This window comes from Stigmatopora argus, chromosome 12, assembly GCF_051989625.1.
Source record: "Stigmatopora argus isolate UIUO_Sarg chromosome 12, RoL_Sarg_1.0, whole genome shotgun sequence".
In the NCBI taxonomy this organism is placed as follows: domain Eukaryota; kingdom Metazoa; phylum Chordata; class Actinopteri; order Syngnathiformes; family Syngnathidae; genus Stigmatopora; species Stigmatopora argus.
The window spans coordinates 10171264-10193860 of NC_135398.1; the positions used below are offsets into that span (position 1 = coordinate 10171264).

Here is a 22597-nt window from a genome sequence, read left to right on the forward strand (position 1 = left end):
CTTTCCATGTGGAGGAGAGCTCACCTTCCACATGAAGCGAAGCAACCACACGGGTCCCCTCCGCCTCACAGGAGTATGCGCCCCTGTCTTCGGCACTCGCGCGGCTAATGTACAAGCGGGCCACAGTCCAGTCCTGCTCCACTACCACCCTGCGGCCATCAAGCTGCAATGGCTGCCCGTCCCTCTTCCACACGGCCTTCACCGGCCTCGAGAACTGGCAGATGAACTCGGCCGGTTGGTTCTCGACCACCCTAAGGTCCTCCATGTCGTTCACCACTTCGACCGTGGGATCTGAGGTTGAGGTCAGGCGTTAGAGCATCAGGGTGGTGCTTTAGGAGTGATCAGAATGTGTAGTGTATGCCTAATGAGGGGTTTATAACCTCCAAAAGCTTTTGCAGACTGATGTCAATATGGTTCAAAAGCTTGACTGACAAATATTGGTGGTCAAAAAGACCAAAGTCTAACCAGATTATGTTTAAAGTCACTTATGAACTAGAAGATGATTTTTAACTCATAAGGATGGGTAATAAAATGTTAGAGATGGGTGTGGTTGTGGGTTAAGAGCATGGTTATTCGGTGAAATGATTTAATATGGTAAGTAAAAGTGAGTAATGGAAAGCAAAAGGCCAGAATGGAAAGGTGGAGCAGCACTGCACGGTTTTAAGATCCTTGCTAAACTCTTTTCAAAATGATAAAATCCCTAATATAGTTAATGCCATTTTCCAATTACTGTTTCTTTTATAGCATTGCAAATAGTCAGCGTCTCTAGCATCAGAGCTGTGGTACAAATTATTTTTCATACTGTTGGACAAGAGCAGGCTAGGGGTGGTTTTGTGTAGAGTAGAAAATTAATACAGAGGAAGCCAATCCAAAAATTATCAATAGAATTACTTTAAAAAATATATTCAGTATATAGAATAAAAATGTCATGCGTCCTGAATCAAACTCAACATGGGTTACAGTAAATTGGCAAAATGGACACCGATAACTGAGCCTAGTTTGAACATTTTTCATTTCTTCTCATGGAAAATAATGCTTTAAATAAATAGACAAAATGTTTGGTTCAATGACAAATTGTAGCACTTTCAAAGAGTTTAACCCAGGTGTTTCCACTGTATTTTATATTGTGCTGTCGATTTATCATGTTCAAATTAATTTTTGCACTGTACTCATTTGTGTGATTAACTTTCTGCAGGGTGCAAAATAGGTGTCCAGACTTTTGTCATGTTCATGCCCACTTGGTATAGCGATACCTTTGACTAGGAGCTTGGCTGCTGAGGTTAAACTGCCAGCTTTGAACACAACAGTGCCCGAGTCATCAGTGGCCAGGTTTTTAAAGGTGACTGTGTGGATATGACCCTCGTTCGGGCTTATGTCACAAACTGGGCTGCTCTCCAACAAAGTCCCATCCAGCCACCACTGCACTTTGTCAGGTGCCTGGCCTGATAGCTGACAAGAGAAGGTCGCCCATTCCCCAACAAAAACATCGATGGGCTTAAGACCACATAGAATGTAGACCTCTTTCACTGTTGAGTTAAAATAAAGAAATACCGTCGGCACAAACTGAGCCTCTACATTTTACTACACTTATCGCCTGCAGAATTTCCTCATGTTATGACAAAAATATGACAATAATTGGGTGTGTATCCTCGTCTGTGTTTTCTTACACTGCTATGCAAACACATGGCATGTAAAACCTCTTGGTTTTGGTGCAGTCATAAAATGAGGAAACCCTGGAGAATAACACAAAAAGGTCTAACAATATTTCAATACACTACCTTGCACTATCACAGAAGCAGTAGTAAGCTGATCTCCTGCATCGCAGGTGTAGTAACCACTGTCGTCTGGATCCAGGTTCTTTATACAGAGTTCTTGAATGCACCCATCCTGCCACAGTTCGTACTTCTTACCAGGTGCAAGGACGGCACCACCTCTCCTCCACTCCACACGGATGCCGGGCTTGGAGAGTTCACAGTGGAGAGTGACATCCTCCCCTTCGATAGCATCATGGCTCTTCAGTTCCTTCTTAAAGAATGTCGGGGCAGCTGACGGGAATTTTAAATGATAAGAGTTTGGAGTGCATGGTCAGTTGGGATAATCTCAGTTGCTTACCTTCCACACTAAGTGTGATGTCACAATGATCATCTCCGGTTTTGCAGGCATATGTCCCCGCGTCCTCGAGCGCCACATTGTGGATGCGAAGTTGCTGGAATGCTCCATTCTCTTTCAGGTCATACTTCGGACCCGCTTTGATGGGCATGTTGTTTCGTACCCAGGTCACAGTCACCTTCGGGTCTGAGATGGTGCAGGTCAGGGTGACAGTTTCCCCTTCTAATGCCACTGTATTATGTGGCTTCTCTATGATCATGACTGGAAATGTGAGGAAAACGCTGTGTAAATAACACAGATTTGCACTGGTATGACACAAATTTGTGTGTTGGACCAATAAAATGGCATCATTGTCAAGTTGATTCACAGCAAGCTCTGGTGCGTCAAATGGATTGGACGACCATCCCCGCAATTGGCAGAGATAAGCAGTGTCTGACCAAGCCAAACAGTATGCAGTAATTTAGTATTAAAAGAAAAAAATATCCATGTTTATCAATATTGGCTGATAATGCACAGTTATTGCATTCAGTTGACTTCCATTTGCCAAGTCAATTATATTTGTGTCTATTCTTTACCTTTGGGCTTCTCTTCCACCAGCAGACAAGCGACACTCTTTTCTTCACCCACTACAAAGGCGACATCTCCCGATTCATCGGTGGTCACCATCTTCAGGGCCAAACGGTGCACTCTGCCGTCGCTGCTCATTTGATTCAGATCATTGCTCTGGAGGAGGTTGTTCGCGAGCCACCACTCCCCGTTAGTCACACCTGCATGAGACAGCTCCACCTCGAAGACGGCGTCCTGGCCAGTTTGCACGGTAATGTCGTGCAGTTCTCGCAGAATGCGAATGTGTTCTGAGGACAGATGAGAGGTCAGAAAACAAAATCACAAAAACTAAAAATATGAGGTAGACAAGTGAAAAAATGGTTTAAAATTACCTCTCACATTGACGGAAGCAGTGCTTTTCTTGTCACCTGTGACACAGCTATACTCTCCACTATCTTCTGGTTTTAGCTTGTTAATGGTAAGAGTGGGAGTGGCAGCAATCTGATCGATGCTGTATTTCTCCCCGTGGGCAAGCAGAGTTGACCCTTTCCACCAGGAGACCTTGCAGTCAGGATCGGAGGTCTCACAGGACAGAGTGACTTTTCCACCCTCGGTACCCTCTTGGCTGCTCAGGGTTTTCTTGAAAAAAAATGGCACGGCTGCCAAAAAAGAGCAGTGTCACTTAGAGGAATATGTTTGTTAGTTTATGATGAAAATATACAGTCTTTATATTACAGAATTTTCTGTTAACTAGGGTCATGAGACATTCTGATTCTGTGGTGATATAGGCTATATCAGGAAAGAGTAATAATCGCAGGCTTCATGGAAAATCCTTAATTAAAAAAAGTCAGTGTAATAGATTAAGTGATGAAGGGTGGGTCATCTGAAATCCAGTTCATGTCCCACCATCCTGCACTTTGCAACTGTAGTGTGTTAGTAGTACAACATTTTTAAATTTATTTGATGTTTGGGTTAGGATTGTTATTTTTAGTAGTGTGTTGATTTATGATTGTCGTCTTATATTTTCCAGAAATGATAAAACACCCTCTGAGGACATTTAAAATGGTCATCCTATCTTAACTTACATTGTAATAAGTAAAACAATAGCAAAGTAAAACTCAGCAGTTCTGTACCAAATGTGAGCAGGAGAAAACATTAACACGTTTCATTTGCAATTTTGTGTTGAAGATTACGAGCAACAGTTGTTGAGTAAATCCACCATTGAAGAATATTGAGGTGAGTATGAAACTTTATGTAGTAATGTGCCATGAGAGGCCAAACGGGAAGTCCTCACCTCTGACGGTGAGAGAGGCCGTGGATGTGTGGGAGCCCATTGAAAAAGTGACGGTCCCAGAGTCTGCCACAGTAACGCCTCGAAGTGTGAGACTGTGTGTGCAACCATCTGTCTTGATAACATTCATTTCATTAATCTGGAGCGGTACGTCCTGAAGTTTCCATTGAGGTGGCGCCGTATCCACATGTGAGACCAGACACTCAAATAGGACATCTTCGCCTTCGTTTACGACGCAGCTCTCCAAAAATTTCACTATGGACACTTCCACTTCTGTTCAAGAGAAGATAACTTGATGTTTAGGCTGACCAATTACTTGCAAAACGTCAAGAGGAAGGTATGTTAATATTGGTGAAGGAATGAGATAAGATAAGTGCTCAAACATAAGGCATCAAAAGTGATTGTGTTATTAGGCAGAAGTGCTTAAAGGAGTGAATTCCACACATGCGAAGGCAAATTACATTTGAAATATTTCAAATGTCGTAAGAAAGTCCATAACAGGATCAGTGTATATGAGATCGTTGAATTCAAGTTCAAGATTTGAAAACATGAGTCTTAAGGTGGAAAAAAAGTGCATGCGAACTAAAATGAAATAAAGCCTACCCTGCACAACAAGGGTGGCTGAGGTCTTGTGACTGCCTGTATCACAGACGTATTCTCCTGAGTCCGCTCTCTGCAATTTATAGATGATGAGCTCGACTTCCGTCCCTGCCTGTTTTAAGTGATACTTGTTGCTGGATGCTAGCACCCTATCACCATGTGTCCAGATAACTTTAGCCCCAGGCTTTGTGGTCTCACATCGGAGAACAGCACTCTCCCCTGCCTGCCTCTCAAGGTTCTGCAGTTGGGTTTTGAAAAACACCGACTGGGCTAGAAACAAACGACACAATTACAGTATTTTAGACGATGGGATGACTGCTGCTGCAAAAAAATCATGCCATTCAGAAATAAATAATTCATGTATACATTATAAATGAGTTCAAATATAAAAAAACGAGTTATCATTTATTGTGTGTACCCCACTTTGCCCAGACTACACGATTTTTTTGGTCTTGCCAAACAATTGCAGAGTCAGATTACACGACCTTGTGTAATGATCAGGCAGTGTGTCTCGGAAGGGACGAGTTCTTACACTACAAGATCAGAGCCGGCGTGATCATCACCCGTGCTGCTAATGTCTGACACAGCCTGACATTTAACAACATCGGGAGGCGGCACACGAAGCAGTCAATCATTAATGGCCACGGAAGCACTTTGTATCATACAGTGACGATCGTTTGCTATAAATAAAATGGAAAAAAACTGTTCCAATGTTTATTTTGCCAGCACGGGATGGCATGAGTGGATGTTTCGTCGACGGACACTTGGTCGACGGACACTTCGTCCCCGGTCGTTTCGTCGAACGGACAATTCGTCGCCGTATTCGCTCGCTCTCAAAATTTTGTGGTCTAAGAATGTACTTTAAAAAGAGGTTTAATATTAAGGCAGGGGTTGGCAATTAATTTCACAAAGGGAATTAACTTGTGGCTATAATCTTACATATTTACATGTATATGTTCATTAATTTGTATAGTCCCTTTATCCAATCAATCTAACTCAAACTCAAGTGCAGTTCAAATGCAGTTGCCAGACGACCAATCCATTTAAAGTGGAACGTCTGGTTGAAATGTACTGTTGACAAGCGCAGTGAATGAATGGGCTCTTTAACTGCCAATCGCCCAATGAAAATGAATTGGACTCTTATTGCCGTCAATGGCAGAATGAGTTAACCTCACACACTGACATGTCTAAGCTTTTCTGTGGAATTTTGTCTATTCAATACTGGCAGATTCTTCAATGGACAGCACAACAAACTGACCAGAGGTGCTACTACAATGTATTATTGTATATGTAATAATGTACTATGTGTGTTTATCACCATTGGTTTGTTCATTTATTGTTGTTTGAATAGGAAACTACGTTCATTTGAGAAAAGCCGACATTAAATAACATTCATTAATCAGCATTACATAGGAAATAGACCGAATTATTGCTTCCCTAAATGCTAAATCATTGTTTTACTGGTTAGTCAGCACCATGGACAGAGTCGATCACTCAGCGTCGCAACTAAGAAAACCCAGCCTAGTTCCTTATTTTGTTTGCGGAAAAATGTCTACATAAATGTTTTGTGTGCAGTGTGCCTGTCCCTTTTAAGTCACATCAACATTGCAAACGTGTCAGCAAAAAAATAGCGCATTTCACTAAGTATGCTTTAAAGTTTACTTAATTCTGATCAAAGTAGCATACTTAGTGAAATGCGCTATTTTTGGCTGACACGTTTGCAATGTTGATGTGACTTAAAAGGGACAGGCACACTGCACACAAAACATTTATGTAGACATTTTTCCGCAAACAAAATAAGGAACTAGGCCGGGGTGTTTTCTTAGTTAAGACGCTAAGTGATCGACTCTGTCCATGGTGCTGACTGACCAGTAAAACAATGATTTAGGGAAGCAATAATTCTGTCTATTTCCTATGTAATGCTGATTAATGAATGTTGTTTAAGGTCGGCTTTTCTCCAATGAACATAGTTTCCGTCGATGAAACGTCCGGGTACCGCGGGATGGAGGAACACAACTAAACTAACTAGTATACAAGCAATGTGTAGGTGTCACACACTGCCGGTGAAAAACGAGAACGAGCATGTAGGAGCAAAGTAAAACAATAGTGTAACTCGACCAAGAGGTCCATATTTATCAAGAAATAGTAGGAACATGTAGGCCATGTCAAACTATGGAGCACGATAAGCAGAAATTTTGACATGCCAAACATTCTGTGACACATACGTGAGGCGTCAGATCACCAGTCGATGTATCTCACAATACACGAGGTGTTGTGACTCCCCCAACTTCAGTGTCAACAATTCGCCACAATGTATCTGTTAAACTAGAATCGGGTTCAAATCGTGTAGTCTGAGTCAGGCATTAGTCAAATTGGCACTCTCTTAGCTAATTCGTTGAATTGATGGCCTTAGACACTGGTAAGCATACCCTTCACATCCACGCGTGCTGTGCTCTGATGAAAACCAGTGTCACACGTGTAATGCCCTGTGTCATCCTTGTCTATGTCGTGGATTACCAACTGGGCGATGTGTTCAGTCTGTCTAATGTCATACTTGGAACATGGACAAAGGCCGAGTTCTTCTTTCCTCCATTCAACAGGAACGCCTGGTTTGGAGAGTTCACAATGCAGAACCACACTTTGGCCCTCATCAGCCGTTTGGTCTTCTAACTCTTTTGTAAAAGTGACTGGGACAGCTGATGGATAGAATTAGATGACCGGAAAATATGAATTGGGAGCGGGGATGGAGAAGATGAGAAATCGGAGAGAGAATGTGAAAAGACTGAGAAAGGTAGTTGGATCTGAGAGATTAATCCATCCTACCATTGACTTTAAGGGAGGCAAAGCTTGTTATGTCCTCCCAGAAGCAAGAATATGTTCCCGTGTCACAAGGTCTCAAATCAAAGATATGTAGTTCATAACGAAATCCACTTTGTGTCATCTGGTACTTTTCTCCACAACTCAGGAGCTGAGTTCCCTTCTTCCACTCGACAGAAAGTCCTGGCTTAGAAAGCTCACAGAGCAGAGTAACACATCCTCCCTCGTCTGACTCCTGGCTTTCCACTTCTCGGAGTAATACGACTGGAAGTACTGGAAACGAATGGATCACAAAAATTGATCATTTGTGGAGAAATTACTTTCTTGTCAGACACCTGATGACTTGTGCCTGTTCCCAACTGCAATGCTGTATATTTGGACTCACCTCAGAGATTGGATGGTTGTATAAGAAAACAAAATGAATGATCGCGCACAAATGAGTAAAATGAGTTTCAACCAGCTTTCTTCAGTCAACTAAACACACGGCTTAATGCTAGCTCAGATCTGAACAAGCTTTCTGAGAAACCTGGGTACAAACTGCTGGAGAGTCATCACAAGTTTTTGAGTTGAAGCAGAATGTGAACCCCGAGTTCACTCCTTTAATCCATAAAGGCAAAGCTAATTATCAAACCACCAGAATCCCAATTCCAAAACAACTAAGTCTGCAACAATTTTAAGGGTAGGAGTAAACCTAATAGGAGGGAAACATGGGCTACACTACTATGTCTACCTTGAGGGCAGTGTATGTTGGGACAGTGATGGCTTCCCTCATGTTTGTTGGTCTCAATTTAAGTGCCTATTTGAGAAGTGCTTCTTTGAAAGTTCATTACAAAGCCAAGGTCACAAATTGGGGAATCATTCCATTACCTTCAGGTTTGATCTCTCGCATCGGCTGTTTCATGAATTTCTCTCTGGTCTGCTGCTCTGTCACAACTACGGAATTAAACATGAAATTTGAAATTCTGTGTGAAGATTTGCTCTGCTTTCTTCCATACAGCCAATCAGGCAAACATAGAAGACAACAACAACCTGGCCACCATGCAGTCAACCAAAGCTCACTAACAAATATTTAACATACACAAATAGAACACAACTAGCAAAAACACTCAGACAAACACTTTGTCCAGAAAAAGCCAGAAACAAAGAACATAGTAATTGACTTGATCACTCCCATAAACAAAAGCATGAATGCACAGCACTGATAATTTACACAAATGGACTGACATTACCTTCAACTGTTTCATTAATCCCTTGCTTCTTCTTCTCGTCTTTAACAACTACCAATGTAGGCTCAGTCATTTTGGCTAGAATGCAAACATTACATAAGTGTAATCATAGCAGTGTGCAAAATACACCAACAGCTGAGCAACAAAGCAACACATTGTAAAATATGAGCCAAAATACTTACCCCTGCAGCAGATACAAGAAACAAAAGCTATTCAAGAAGCAGAACTGGGCAAAATTCATCCATTAACTGTCTTCTTCAATATTGCATGTGCCAAAAAGTAAAGCAGCAACGACATATGTAACACAACTAACAAAAAAAGGTGAATGATGCACTCAAAATAGTAAAATGCTGCACCCCAAGCATCTACAATAGATGCACTACTAATGCGCCAGAAACCAACTTTTCAGAATAGCTAAGTCTCTACAACAAAAAAAGCTGCTCCAAGCAAACTGAAGCCTACCCCTGATGTTGAGACAGGCTGTGGTTTTCTGCTCCCCACACACACATGTGTAGTCCCCACTGTCTGTGGGGACTAATTGTGTGATAAGGAGTTCATTCTCACACGCCTGCTGCTTCATCCTGTACTTATCTCCATGGGTCAAGACCTGCGCTGCCTTCTTCCACTCCACTGAAGCTAAAGGTTTAGAAGTCTCACAGAGAAGAACAACCTCAGATCCCTCATCGGCCTGCAGACTCCGTAGTTTCTTGGTAAAGATCACCCGTTGGGCTAAAATACAATAATTACTTCGCAGGTGAGCAAGATCTATATCCCAGGTGGCATTGGGAAAGCAGAAGCCGGACTCATTGCCAGTCAAACATCCATTCACATTTATATTTTTTGGCTATGAAGAATAGCATTTCCCACATTTACCTTCAGTTTTGAGCTCCCGGGTTTCTTGCTTCACAAGTTCCTCTTTTAGGCTCTCTCTGGTCTGTTGCAGTGTCACAACTATATGAAAGTCAAGATGGTATTGGATCCTCAGTTGGAACATTACCAAGTGCATGTCAGATAGCCAACAACACCTCAAACATAAGATGACTAGGACAGCCAACCATACAGCTTCCATGCATTATGCATCCAAGTAAACCATTACTAGCTCAGCAATTCCATACAGTCGTTCAAGTATAGCAGTTATTCCATTACAGCGGTACTTGTATTCCAACTTTAAGGCTTCTTGGTGAGGACAAAGAGTGCACAACTACAGTACCAATACATGGACCTTAAAACAGATACCGAGGATATCACATTAATTAAAAAATAAACCAAGAAGATGCTCATGCATCCAAGATAGCAGAAACAAAGCCAAAAACAAGGACTGCAAATTAGAGAGACACTTCCACAGACCACAGTAATTGACTGCACAGAATAAAAGCTCATGGACCTACTTTACCTTGTGTTTTAGACATCTCCTGCTTGTTTGTGGCAACTACCAACTTTTCGTCAGTCTTACTTGCTGAAATGCAATCATAAAACAAGTGAAAAGGCTGCAAATTGCCTGCATTTAAAACTGCATGTGACTAGCACAACTGGATTATTTATCAACATGAAATGTTGATTCATCCTTTGGGATTGATCTTGCAATTAATAGACAACAAAAGAACAAAGAGACACAAATGTTTGAAATACAGTTGACCGTTGGGAGCACCAAGATGTGTAACTATTTTAAATAACATTTTCCCACCTTTGATTTTGAGACTTGCAGTAGTTTTATCGTCTGCACACACACAGCTATATTCTCCACTTTCTTCTTCTGATGCTTTGTGAATCAAGAGTTCATTCACAGTTGCTTCCTGCTTTATTTGGTATATTTTCCCAGACTTGAGGACCTGTCTTCCCTTCTTCCACTCCACAGAGACAAATGGTTTAGAGGTCTCACAGTGAAGAGTAACTCTGGATCCTTCTTCAGCTTCCTGACTCTGGAGTTTCTCTGTGAAGGTCACTGTTTGAACTAAACATATTTGAATTGGTAAGCACCCAACATTGTGACATGGGATTGCATATATATATTTTTTTTTCTGCAGAAAAATTATGTAACGTGGAACCACTGAAGATGAACCTCAAAACATTCCACGATGCTGATTGATATCCAAGTACACCATTAAATTTATTCATAAAAACACTAACTAGTAATTGCCTTTACTTTTACTCATGTGTTGGAATCATTTGCAAAATGGACAATAAAAAGTCAAACATCCTTGTAGAGTTTAACCTTTATGACAGGTTGAAATCCAAATTTTTATGTCTTTTGAAGCAAATGTTTGGGTTTGAACTCCATATTCTACCAATTTTGCGGATGTGACTTAGGAGAGTTCACACACATTAGAAAAATATGTAATAAATGTAATCCTACCAATAATGGTGACTTCAGCTCTAGTGCTGTTTTCTCTGCACACACAGCTGTACTCTCCACTGTCTTCCTCTGTTGCCTTACGAATGACAAGTTCATTTACAGTTGCCTGCTGCTTCATCTGATATTTTTCCCCAGATTTGAGAACTTGTCTTCCTTTTTTCCACTCTACGGGGACTTGAGGTTTTGATGTCTCACAACCAAGAATAACAGTGTTTCCCTCTTCAGCCTCCTGGTTCTCCAGCTTCTTTGAGAAGATCACTGGTTGGGCTAAACATTGTAATTGTTAACCAGTTGCATAAAATAAAATTGATCTACTCATTAGCAACCCCGAATAGTGCCAAACATCATATTTATTTTAACTATGAGTGCTGGCAGTGTATAAGTAAGATATCCTACCTTTGATGGCGAGTCTGGCTGCAGTATTGATCTCACCACACACACAGCTGTATTCCCCGCTGTCTTCTGGCACTGCTTGACTGAGGTGGAGTTCATTGATAAAAGCCTGCTGCTTCATCTTGTACTTCTCCCCGGAGTTTAGCACCTGTCGTCCTTTTTTCCACTCCACTGGAGCTAAAGGTTTAGACGTCTCACAGCGAAGTATCACGCTGGATCCCTCCTCAGCCTCTTGATCCTGAAGTTTCTTAGTGAAGATCACTGGTAGGGCTAAACATTTTTAAATTGGTCAACAATGCCAATGTTGAAATGAAAACATAGTTTTGTGATGTGACAGACCCTAACAAAGCATTACATGAATAGTGTAATTTAAAATTTGGATTGTACCACTTTTCAGTGTTTCAATTTCAGGAGTTAACTGTGAATTTATTAAAAAAAATGTTTCTTCACCTTTAATAGTGATGAAAGCTGCAGTGTTGTTATCCCAAAATCCACAGCTGTACTCCCCGCTGTCTTCTGGCACCGCTTGACTAACGTGGAGTTCATTGACACATGCGTGCTGTTTCATCTGGTACTTTTCTCCAGGCTTCAGCACCTGTCTCCCTTTCTTCCACTCCACTGTGACTTCAGGTTTTGATGTCTCACAGCACAGTACAACCCTGGACCCCTCTTCGGCCTCCAGACTTTGCAGATTCTTTGTGAAGGTCACTGGTAGGGCTGGGGATAGAAATATTAAATTCAGAACAAAAGATAGTGAAAACATCTAGTTATCGGATGCTAAAACTGCAGATGTTCCTGATCGGAATCTTTGGGAAATTGGGCCCCTCATGTCATTGTCAGAGGATCAGAATCAGGTAAAAAATAAAAAAAATTGTATAAAAGTACAAGACTATAAGCGTTCAATTGCTGCCATAGATAGATTGGACGCCTATTGTAGTTGATGGCAGTGAAATATGATCACTTTCTATGGCAGTTAATGAGGGAAGATCCAAAGTAGTAAGTTAAAATAATGAATAGGTACTAATGGCAAAAATACACAAAGCATGTTTTATAATATTTATATTGACACTTTGAAAACAAACTGCAGAAAAAGAAAAAAATCAAATAACAACTATAATAGCTCCATTCATCACATTTGGTGACCAACTTTATTCACTCTAGTTATAGTAAGTTTATATATGGAAAATGCATTGTTTGAAGACATTTGTTTGCAACCTTATTTTTGTGTTGCACAACTGATTTGTAAACAAAGAACTTATTTTCTTTTTTTTGGATTGTTGAAATCACCAATTTATATGGTAATAATATATCCTCAGATACTCAAAATCAGGCAACCCAAAATCACATGCAAAAATATGTGACCAGGACATCCCTAGATAAAATTATACTATATGTATCAGACAAGCCAATAAGAAATTCTTTTGTGTAGTAAAGTTTCATTTTACCATTGATCTTCACATAGGCCACGGTTGTGTGTTCCCCACACACACAGCTGTACTCTCCACTGTCTTCAGTCACTGCTTTGCTAAGGAGGAGTTCATTCACACATGCCTGCTGCTTCATCTGATATTTTTCTCCATATGTCAGCACCTGTCTTCCCTTTTTCCACTCCACAGGAACTAAAGGTTTAGAAGTCTCACAGCGGAGAGTAATGTTAGCTCCTTCGTCAGCCTCTTGACTCTGCAGCTGCACCATAAAGGATGGTGGTAATGCTGAACAAACAACATTGATGTCAGGGGGATTAGATTGGGTTGCAAGAAAACCAAACAAACAGATTCACTATTATATTTTAAGTGGGAGATACAATGCAAATCTAACCATGCAGAAAAAATCCCAGGTAGGATGTGATATAATTATGGATCAGTACCATTCACTTTTATTGTCGCTGATGTCTTTTGATCCCCGCATAGACAAGAGTACTCCCCACTGTGGTCCATCTTGACACTTTTAATGTGGAGTTCACAAGAGGTCTCCTTTTGGTTTATTTCATAAATTGCTCCAGCTGAGAGAATTTCGGAGCCTTTCCGCCACTGAATGTTGCCCGCAGGCTTTGACAGTTCACAGTGAAGCGTCACAGGTTCTCCTTCCTTTGCATCCTGATTTTGGAGTTTTTCTTTGAAAGTGGTAGGCAGGACTGGAACACAAGAAATTAGCAGAAGGGATCGGAAAGGTGGCGCGAGTTTAAAAAAAGCTACTAATTTTCCATCACTACAATTCATTTTGACCATACATAGAAATGTCTTAAATGACTTCGTGAACAAGTACAAAATTAAGCAAAAAACACGATGTTATTTAAATGTTTAGTGTTAAAAATGTATGCTTTTTTCAATTTGTTATCTAATGTATAATTGTTCTAATTTGTTTTTAATATTTCATCTACTGACCATGGTTTTATAATTGTGTGTTAAAAATAAAATGTAATTGAACTAAAAAAAGGGATTTCAAGACAATCAATATCTGAACACATTTAAATGGAAATTACTGCAGCCATTGACGGTAAAAGGCATCTAATCCATTTTAAATTGAAGGGTTTTAAGTGAAAATTCTGTCAATTAACCCATTCAATTCTAGGTTTTTCCCAGACATTTAAACATCCAAATCAGGTATCGGTGGTAGCCACTTTAAGTGATAATGGAAATAATTATAACCACAATAAAAAAATCTGTTGTTTTATGGTCACAATAGTGACCGTTTTTTTTAAATGGATATGCATACTAGGAATTTGGGACACGTGAGAAATTGATTTTAAAAGTTCATTTTGGGGAGGGATTCTGTAGGTATAAAATGATGAGGAAATTCATTTTAAGTATGTAAAAATAACATGACTTACCTTTAACGGTCACCTTGGCCATGCTCTTGGCAGTTCCCACATCACAGGTGTAGATGTCAGTGTCGTCTTCCTGGAGGTGTTTGATGGTGAGCGATAAGGCGCCATCCTTCTGGCTCATTTCGTATCGACCGCTAGCCTTGAGCTCCGTGTGCCCTTTAAGCCATGTAACCACTGAAGGGCTTTCAGCCGTCTCGCACTGCAAAGTCACAGATGTCTTCTCATCTGCTTTGCTGTCCTTAAGTTCTTTGGTAAATTTATGGATTGGTTCTGTCAAAAATAGAATGTTGTTACAAAGTCAGATAGGGAAAGAAAAATGGTACTAGCAGAATTGCAAATGGATAGTTTGAATTTTACTACTTCATTATGTTTTTATTGTTTTAAACAAATGAACAAAGATACTAGGCCTAACCTAACATAATACCTTTAACTTCAAGCCTGGCCTTTGTGGTTGCCCCACCGACAACCTCACAACTGTAAACTCCCGAGTCTTGTGTGCTGACATTGAAAATGACCAGCCTCATAATGCTTTCCTCTCTGATGATGTCATACTTTTGGCTCTTCCTTACGGCTTTTCCCTCTTTTGCCCACTTGACAATAGAGTTTATTTGAGTCACCTCGCAGGTAAAAGTAGCATTTTCACCTCGATATACGCTGACATTCTCCAGTTCCCTTGAAAGCGATGAAGCTTTTCCTGCAACAAAATATTTTATACTCATTATTGACTCATGAGTGCAAAATAAGGGACGCTACAAGATATACCTTCAACAGTCAGGGTGGCTTTAGAGGTCAAATCTTTAATGCTGAAAACCACCTCTCCTGAATCAGCGAGGGTAACATCCTTGATGGTCAGCATGTATTTCCGACCTTTGCTGTTAACTTTAAACCGGCCTCCGCTGGAAATGGCTTGGCTGCTCAGAGTCCAGGTGCACTCGTCGGTGCTCTCACGAGACAAGATGCACTCGAAGCTGCATGTTTCTCCCTCGTTCACCTCAACAGACTTAAGCCATTTTGTGATTCCAAGGCCGATTTCTAGGGGGATAAAAACATTTGCTGTAATTGGACTCCAATTTCTAGCTCTACTTTCATTTTCATTAGTGTAGATTCACAGATAAAATTAGGCATGCCACTCACTAAGTTACAAGAGACATTTAATTAATAAGGTGAATTATTCCGTGTAAGGATTTCTAATACTTCAAATTAATTGAATCTTATCGTATATTTTGGATTAGAAGTCACACTAGCCAAGGAATGCTAATCAGAAACCAAGAACAAACATCACAGTATATGTTAATGTAATAATGAATTATTGAACAATAGAAAAAATAGGTTTTGAAGACAGGCTTGGCCCGGAGCTGGGCTGGAAACTGCTCCCCCATCCCCGTTACAGCCCAGCTCTTGCCCCACCAGACTTTTTTTTAATTACCTTTTTGGTTCCTTGAAAGTGTTCATGAGAGTCACAAACTTTAAAAGTGACGATGAAGTCAAACAGTGCTGGGTGACTACATTGGAAAAAAAGCGATCTTCAATCCCTAACCTATGGACTTTACGTATAAATGAGGCCCAATTTGAATTTCTTCTGTCGCCATAAGACATTATAATGCTAACAATCATTTGTGTCACTTGAACCAGCTAGAGGAAATTCCAGATCAAGTTAATATTTTTGTGGGCATTTATTTGTTAGTATATGTATCTGCACCATGGACCATCAAGAAAGCAAAACCAACCTCTCACAGTGACCTTTGCTCTAGACACTTCAGTTCCAAGATCACAAGTGTAATCCCCTGCGTCGTCTTTGGTGACATCTTTGATGATCAACCCCAGAGATTTGCCCGTATGAAGGAGTTCATATTTTGGTCCCGCCTTCAATGGCATGCCTTCTTTTTTCCATGTGGGAGAAACCCTGGGTTTGGATGCTTCACATGCCAGCGTGATAGAGCCCTTCTCCTCACCCACAACATCATCCAGTGATTTAAGGAACAAGGCAGGCTTTTCTGGAGAATTAATCAAGCGATTTATCATGATCAACATTTTTCATAAAAATACCAAGTGTACTTTTAATTGCAGATCCTTACCTTTAACCTTAAGTGTGACAGACTCCTTGACCTTGCGGACCTGAATGGTTATATTACCCCCATCATTAGGTGCCAGGTTCCTAAGGGTGAGCTTATGAACTTTCCCCTCATGAGTTATGACATTGAGTTCATTGTTGAAAAGTTCCTTTTCGTTCAGCAGCCACTGGGCCTCCTCGTCGGCATAGTTGACCTCACAAGTGAACACTGCATCGCTATCTTCGTCCACCTCTGAGTCAGTCAGGTGCTTGCTGAATTTGATTTCACGCACTGTGTGAAAAGTAGGTATGTCATTTTAGCTACACGTTTCCTAAAAAAGTGAGGACCCTCAATTTGAAGAAATGGCATAGCATACTTTCAACTTGTAGATGGCCTTTGGTTGTAGCAGGCCCGGACTGACATCGGTACTCGCCACTGTCCTCTTCAGTCAGATTATGAATATTGAGTTGAGCCCTCGTGGCGTCTTGCTTTATGTTATATTTATCCGATGCAGCAAGAGATACCTGGCCTTTAAACCACTGCACCTTGTCTTTTGGAGGGATGGAAAATTTACACGAGAACATGGCAGAGCTTTTCTCCTGGCCCTTCACATTTTTGATAGGCTCTGCAATCTCTAGAGGACGCTCTGGAAATTTAAGAAGATTGCGTTAGAGAACAACACAGGCATACGGGGCATTAATGAGGTTTTGACTTATTTTCACCTTTGACTGTGAGCTGTGCTAAGGTCTTGCTCTTGCCAGCTGTGAACTGCACAGGTCCTGTCATGGAAGCTTTGGTCTTTTTGAAGGTGAGGCGATGCATGGTGCCTTCTTTCTCCAGTTCAACATCTGTGCTCTCTTGCACTGTGACTCCGCTGAGAGTCCAAACGGGTGGTTTCACCAGTTCCATGCTGATCTCAACTTCAAAAACTGCAGCAAACGGTTCCGTTACCTCAACGGAAGTCATCTCTCGCACTATGCTTATGGACTGCTCTGAAGGGTCAGAAATATTTTTTTTGCTCAGTAATGAATGAGTTAATTAATATGAAAACAGTTGTGATATATATATGTGACAGTAAATGAGAAGTAACTTGAGATTAAAGCATGTTTTCACTCAAATTCTAATGACTTCAGATGTATTACACAGTAATAATGTAAGTTTTAAAATAACCACTCCTTTCAATAATGTTTACAATTTCTACAACATTATTGCTGGGCGTGCATAGCACATCAAACAATCATCAACTTCATCAGCACGAGGCCTTAACTTGGATTAGTTAATTATTTTAGCACTTTCTAATAGAATCAAAATTAATCAAGCAACTAGGGAAAACATTTTACTGAATAGGGCTTCAGTGACTTATTTCCTGAACATGACCTTGGACCTTCTGTCATATTACCTTCCACCAGCAGTTTACAGGATGTCTTGTCATCAGAGGCATCACACGTGTAAGTGTCTTCATCGGCGGCATCCACATCATTGATGGTAAGCTTCCTATACACATCCTCGCTTTTGATCTCGTATTTTTTCCCAGGTTGGAGCTGCGTCTTGTTTTTGTACCACTTGACTTGGGCGCTGGCACGGGACACTTGGCACTCCAGGTGGCCGCGATGCTTATACATCGCTATCTTATCTCGGAGTTTTTTCACAAACTTGACGGGTAGCTCTACAGCAAATGAATTGCAGTTGATCACAGGCGAGTGAGAACTAAATTAGATCATTGTATACACGTGTACTTATTTCGATAGTTCAACTGAAAAAAGTGAGATATAATTTCCAGACAGGAGGGATGTTAAATAATACTCTGGTAATTTATTAAGATAGACCTGTATTTTGGCCTGTTTAAGTTAGTGACAATATCTATATTTTAGTCTACATGCAAGTTTTGAGTGAAAATGGTCAAGTGAGTGTATTCACTTACAACATGACTAAAACAAAGCCATGCAATAATAAAATAATAAGTACTGTACTATTTAGCTTTAGTTACAATATATTTACCTTTCACCTTCAGTTGGGCGGTTGAAGAGGCCTTCTCAGCTGTAAATTTAATCTCACCTATATCAGCTGGGGACACGCTTTTAAACAGCAGTACATATGTCCTGCCTGTATCAGTAAAAATAAATTAATACTATCATGATCTCCACTGAACTAAAATTTCATGCGTAATTTAAATTCTTTAACACTTGTAGTAGAGTGGGCAACATCACAAGTAACAGGAGAGTAAAAAAAGTGAACATTTTTGTAGATAATAGGCAAGCATGTACCCTATTTTCACTATTTCCATTCAAGCTGTACCTTCTTGTCTCATCTTGACATTGTCGCTAACTCTGAGCTTGGAGCTTCCCTTGTACCACTGGCACTCCACCTCATCATGTGAGACCTCACAGACAAATGCAGCGGTCTCCTTCTCCATCACCTCCACATCTTCCAGCTTCTTTACAATCTTAACATCTCTGGCTACAAAGGGAACCGTCATTGTAATGCTGGGACTTCTTATGTGATGTAGTATTTACCATGAACGCTGATCTTGGCACAGGTGCTGTCATCGTCAGTGCAACAAATGTAAGTGCCTGCATCTTCAGGACCGCATTTGTTTATGATCAAGCTACGTTTTCGTCCCAAAGAGTGAATTCCGGAATTTTTCCCCGGTTTCAGTTCGACATCATCCTGTAGATGTATATAATTTTTAATTTGACATCAAGTTAAATGTTTAAATTTTGTCATTCATTACTTTGTAAATACCAATGTGACTTCTCACCTTTAACCATTTTACATCGGCATTTGTTCTGGATACTTCACACTCCAAAGTCACCCTCTCCTTCTCAGCAACACTTATGTCCACAATAGGCTTTAAGAATGTAGCAGGAGGTTCTGTTGAATGATGTGACATACGCAAGTCTTTAAGTTCTGGTGTAGTGTCTTATTCTCTTGCCATGTGCTGAGATCTTTTTTTCCCCCAAATTCCGCATAGCCGTAACAACAAAGTTTTGCCCTTCTCCATCAAAGGAAATGTGTCAGGCTGTTACTGCATTTAGGTTTCTTTAAACTAAGTATGACCAACCATCCATTAGCTTTGTATATATCATTAACTTTAAACTAAATATAATGCATAGTGTTTGAATATAGTATATAAAGGCAAAGAGACCATAAAACTCATCGGCTGCCATTAATGGCAAATCGGCGATAGACTTCCACTTCATTTTCTCTCGGAAAATAGTTTGATAGTTTGAAAATTTGAGGAAATAGGCCAATAGTGTCCATACCTGTAACAATGAGTTTGCAGGCTGTCCGAATGTCTTCCGCTTGGAAGCTGATGGTTCCTGCATCCTCTCTCATCAGATTTGACAAGGTAAGGCTGTGTTTCTTTCCCAGTACTGAGACACGGACATTGGGCCCTGATTTGAACTTGATGCCGTCTCGGGTCCACAAGCCTTCAACATCAGCCTGGCTGAGCTCGGCCTCAAAGCTAACTGTCTCTGTCTCGTAAGTCTTTGTTTCCGTGAGACCTTTTATCAACGCTACTTTCTTCCCTGAGGGGGAACATGATCAATTTTTAAAATTGCTGGTAAATATACTGGTGCCATCCAGATCACACTGTTACAACACTATAGAAATGTATTTGAAAGCAAAACTTTTTTTATACTTACTCTCCACGATAAGCTTGGCCTGCGTTCGGTCATCAAGGGTTTCACATGAGTAAATGCCGCGGTCAGCATAAGTGACATTCTTGAAGACCAGCGCCTGTTTGGCACCATCAACCGTGACCTCAACAATGGCCGAAGTCTGCAGTTTGACGCTGTTCTTCATCCAGTGCACTTCATTTGATGGCTTGCTCAGCTCTACTTCCATCTTTACCTCACTTTGCTCCTCCACCGTCAGGTTCTCGAGCTTCTTCTTGAATGTCACCGGCTCACCTGAGCGTTCAAAAAGAGGTATCGAGAATACCGGTGGAATTAAAAAGGTGTTACTTTATAATAAAAAGTCGCTATTTTACAAGAGACCTCCAAAGTACCACACTCAAAATAATTCCATTTAACTTTGGAGGTTCGATTATGAATTGAGATTCCCTACGTTGCACTTGAAGCGTCGCCTTGCAGCTTTTTCCTTCGGCATCCACGCTGATCTCCCCTTCATCCAACTGGCTGACCGAGATGATGGTGACAGAGTGGCTGTTGCCACCATGTTCAATTTTATACTTGTCACCATGAGCGACAGGAACATTGTTGTGGAACCATTTTACGTGGGCGTCCGCCGGAGTGACAGCGCACTTGAACACAGCATCTTTGCCCTCCATTGCGGCCACGTTGTTAAGCTTAGAGGTCAGCCTGATGGATCTGGGGGCTGAAAAGAATGGAAAGCTATGGCACACAGCAAATATTTTCAACATTAGAACTGAAGTACAGTATTACACAGACCTGTTAGGGAGACTTTGGCTGAAGTCTTGTCATTTTTACATTCACAGCTATAATCCCCCTCATCTTCCTTAATTACATCAGTCACTGTCAGGATTCGTTTTACGCCTTCTGTCTTGATGCAGAACCTGCCTCCGGGTTTAACCTCAGAACCATTGCGTCGCCATAGAACATCGCCCATGGCTCTGTTCAACTCACAAGTGAGATTTAAAGCAGCTCCCAACTCGACTGTCATGGACTTCATTGGGACAACAAACTTTAAATCTGCATCTGTAGACAAAACACACACATCATAACATAGTTTACGCTTTTGGTTTTGACTCTCAGGAAAAGTGTACTTACCTTTTACCTGGACTTTGAACTCCACTTTGTCATCAGAGGTCTGACAAGAGTACACACCGCTGTCTTTTGATTCGGTGGACGTTACGATGAGCGTGCGTGAAACACCGTCCTTCTTCATTTGGTACTTGCTCCCCTCTTTGAGTTCCACACCATCTTTAAGCCACCTAATGCTGCTACTAGCACTCTCCGTTGTCAGCTCACTGGTCAAAATGATGTGCTCACTGGCTTGAATGGTGTATGCGTCTTTGGTGAGCTTCTTCTGGAACTTGGCAGCCACTTCTGCAGAGATGAACACAATCAGGTTGGTTTAGGTCAGGGGTCTCGAACTCAATTTACCTGGGGGCCACTAGAGGCCGAGTCTGGGTGAGACTGGGCCGCATCAGGATTTCCACAAGAAAAGCACTGATAAAACTTTCCAACGTTATCAAATATCTTTATTTTTTAACAAAAAATAATGAATTAAATAAATTAACTTAAAGATGAATAAAAAAGAAATCAATCAGTAATATAAAACCAAATAATACTAATGAGCATACAGTAGATATACACTGGCTGGCTAAGTAGAGAAAATGAATTATTTTTATTCCGTTTCAAATGTCTGTATTAGGGTCATTTTCACATAATTCAGCAAATAACGGTAAAGATATGGCCCTGGACTTTCCCTTTATGTGTTACAAAGTTATAAAAATTAATTACTACTGCTTTGTTTGCCACATATTATACTACATTTGGCACCAATTTTAAGAGAAATCTATTTGAGACACAAATACATTGAGAGCCAGTTTATGTTGAATTTGTCCACTCCGTTAGATGTCCAGAATCTAGTGTCACAGTTTATAGGAATGAAAAGTCGGGTTATGATTTATTTGTTTGTCTCTATTTAGAATGTGTTGTTTAGATTTGTTTCAATAGTATTTTCACTCAAGTTGTCTTTGAGAAAAATGCAAAAGAATTGCAACTGCAAACAGTTTTACTGATGTACCTTTCATATCAGTTAGTGTGTCTTTACCGTTATCACATGAGAAATACACCAAAAAATTCACAGTAAATACACCAGGTGGCTGGTGTGGGAGAAGTACCAGGATGTTGTCAGCCATATTGTCAACGCCAGCTAAGCAGAAGCCATGAGAATGAAACTAAAACCAAGGTAAGGACCATACCTGTGAAATGTCGTAACAATTCCATGTCTTTACCGATGTCCTAAAAACTTGGTGAACATAATTACTTTGCTTTTTAATGAACTGGGCATGGTGTATGCATGCAGAACACTATCATTTACTGAGTGCCAAGAAATACCATCTACCAATGTCAAAGGCTGAGGTGGAATGTTGTGTCTTTACCGTTAATAAATTTTGTCTTTACCGTTATTAAAAGGTGTATACAATAGATATGTAGAGATGAAATACATATTTTTAAATATACAACAGATATGTAGAGATGACGCTAACATGTTATGCTATGTTTATGTGTATACTAATTCCTGCTTTGATTTGTAAAATTTCCAGAACATGAATCCATTTAAGAAAAAAGGCGGTAAGCCACCTGCGAAAAAATCTAATGCTGCAGCGATGCGCAAATGCAGGGAGAAGATTAAAAATGACCCTGGAGCCTATCACAAATATTTAGAGAA

The 22597-nt window shown here is 40.5% G+C and overlaps 1 protein-coding gene across 1 annotated transcript in view; it reads right to left on the reverse strand.

Annotated features, from left to right (window-relative positions):
* Window positions 1-22597, reverse strand: part of obscnb (obscurin, cytoskeletal calmodulin and titin-interacting RhoGEF b) — a 48030-nt gene that overhangs the window by 12345 nt on the left and 13088 nt on the right. The window contains exons 18-48 of the mRNA XM_077615162.1: window positions 20968-21246; window positions 20629-20895; window positions 20285-20554; window positions 19861-20127; window positions 19477-19743; window positions 18972-19084; window positions 18727-18880; window positions 18509-18670; window positions 18212-18316; window positions 17613-17879; window positions 16936-17205; window positions 16590-16859; window positions 16238-16504; window positions 15890-16156; window positions 14925-15194; window positions 14587-14856; window positions 14166-14432; window positions 13203-13469; window positions 12781-13047; window positions 11786-12052; window positions 11339-11605; window positions 10943-11209; window positions 10274-10540; window positions 4550-4816; window positions 3950-4219; window positions 3048-3314; window positions 2685-2963; window positions 2113-2370; window positions 1779-2045; window positions 1254-1526; window positions 25-291 (exon numbers count right to left, since the gene is read on the reverse strand). Of these exons, the coding sequence (XP_077471288.1) occupies window positions 25-291; window positions 1254-1526; window positions 1779-2045; window positions 2113-2370; window positions 2685-2963; window positions 3048-3314; window positions 3950-4219; window positions 4550-4816; window positions 10274-10540; window positions 10943-11209; window positions 11339-11605; window positions 11786-12052; window positions 12781-13047; window positions 13203-13469; window positions 14166-14432; window positions 14587-14856; window positions 14925-15194; window positions 15890-16156; window positions 16238-16504; window positions 16590-16859; window positions 16936-17205; window positions 17613-17879; window positions 18212-18316; window positions 18509-18670; window positions 18727-18880; window positions 18972-19084; window positions 19477-19743; window positions 19861-20127; window positions 20285-20554; window positions 20629-20895; window positions 20968-21246 (7782 nt within the window). The remainder of the gene's footprint in view (window positions 1-24; window positions 292-1253; window positions 1527-1778; window positions 2046-2112; window positions 2371-2684; window positions 2964-3047; window positions 3315-3949; window positions 4220-4549; window positions 4817-10273; window positions 10541-10942; window positions 11210-11338; window positions 11606-11785; window positions 12053-12780; window positions 13048-13202; window positions 13470-14165; window positions 14433-14586; window positions 14857-14924; window positions 15195-15889; window positions 16157-16237; window positions 16505-16589; window positions 16860-16935; window positions 17206-17612; window positions 17880-18211; window positions 18317-18508; window positions 18671-18726; window positions 18881-18971; window positions 19085-19476; window positions 19744-19860; window positions 20128-20284; window positions 20555-20628; window positions 20896-20967; window positions 21247-22597) is intronic.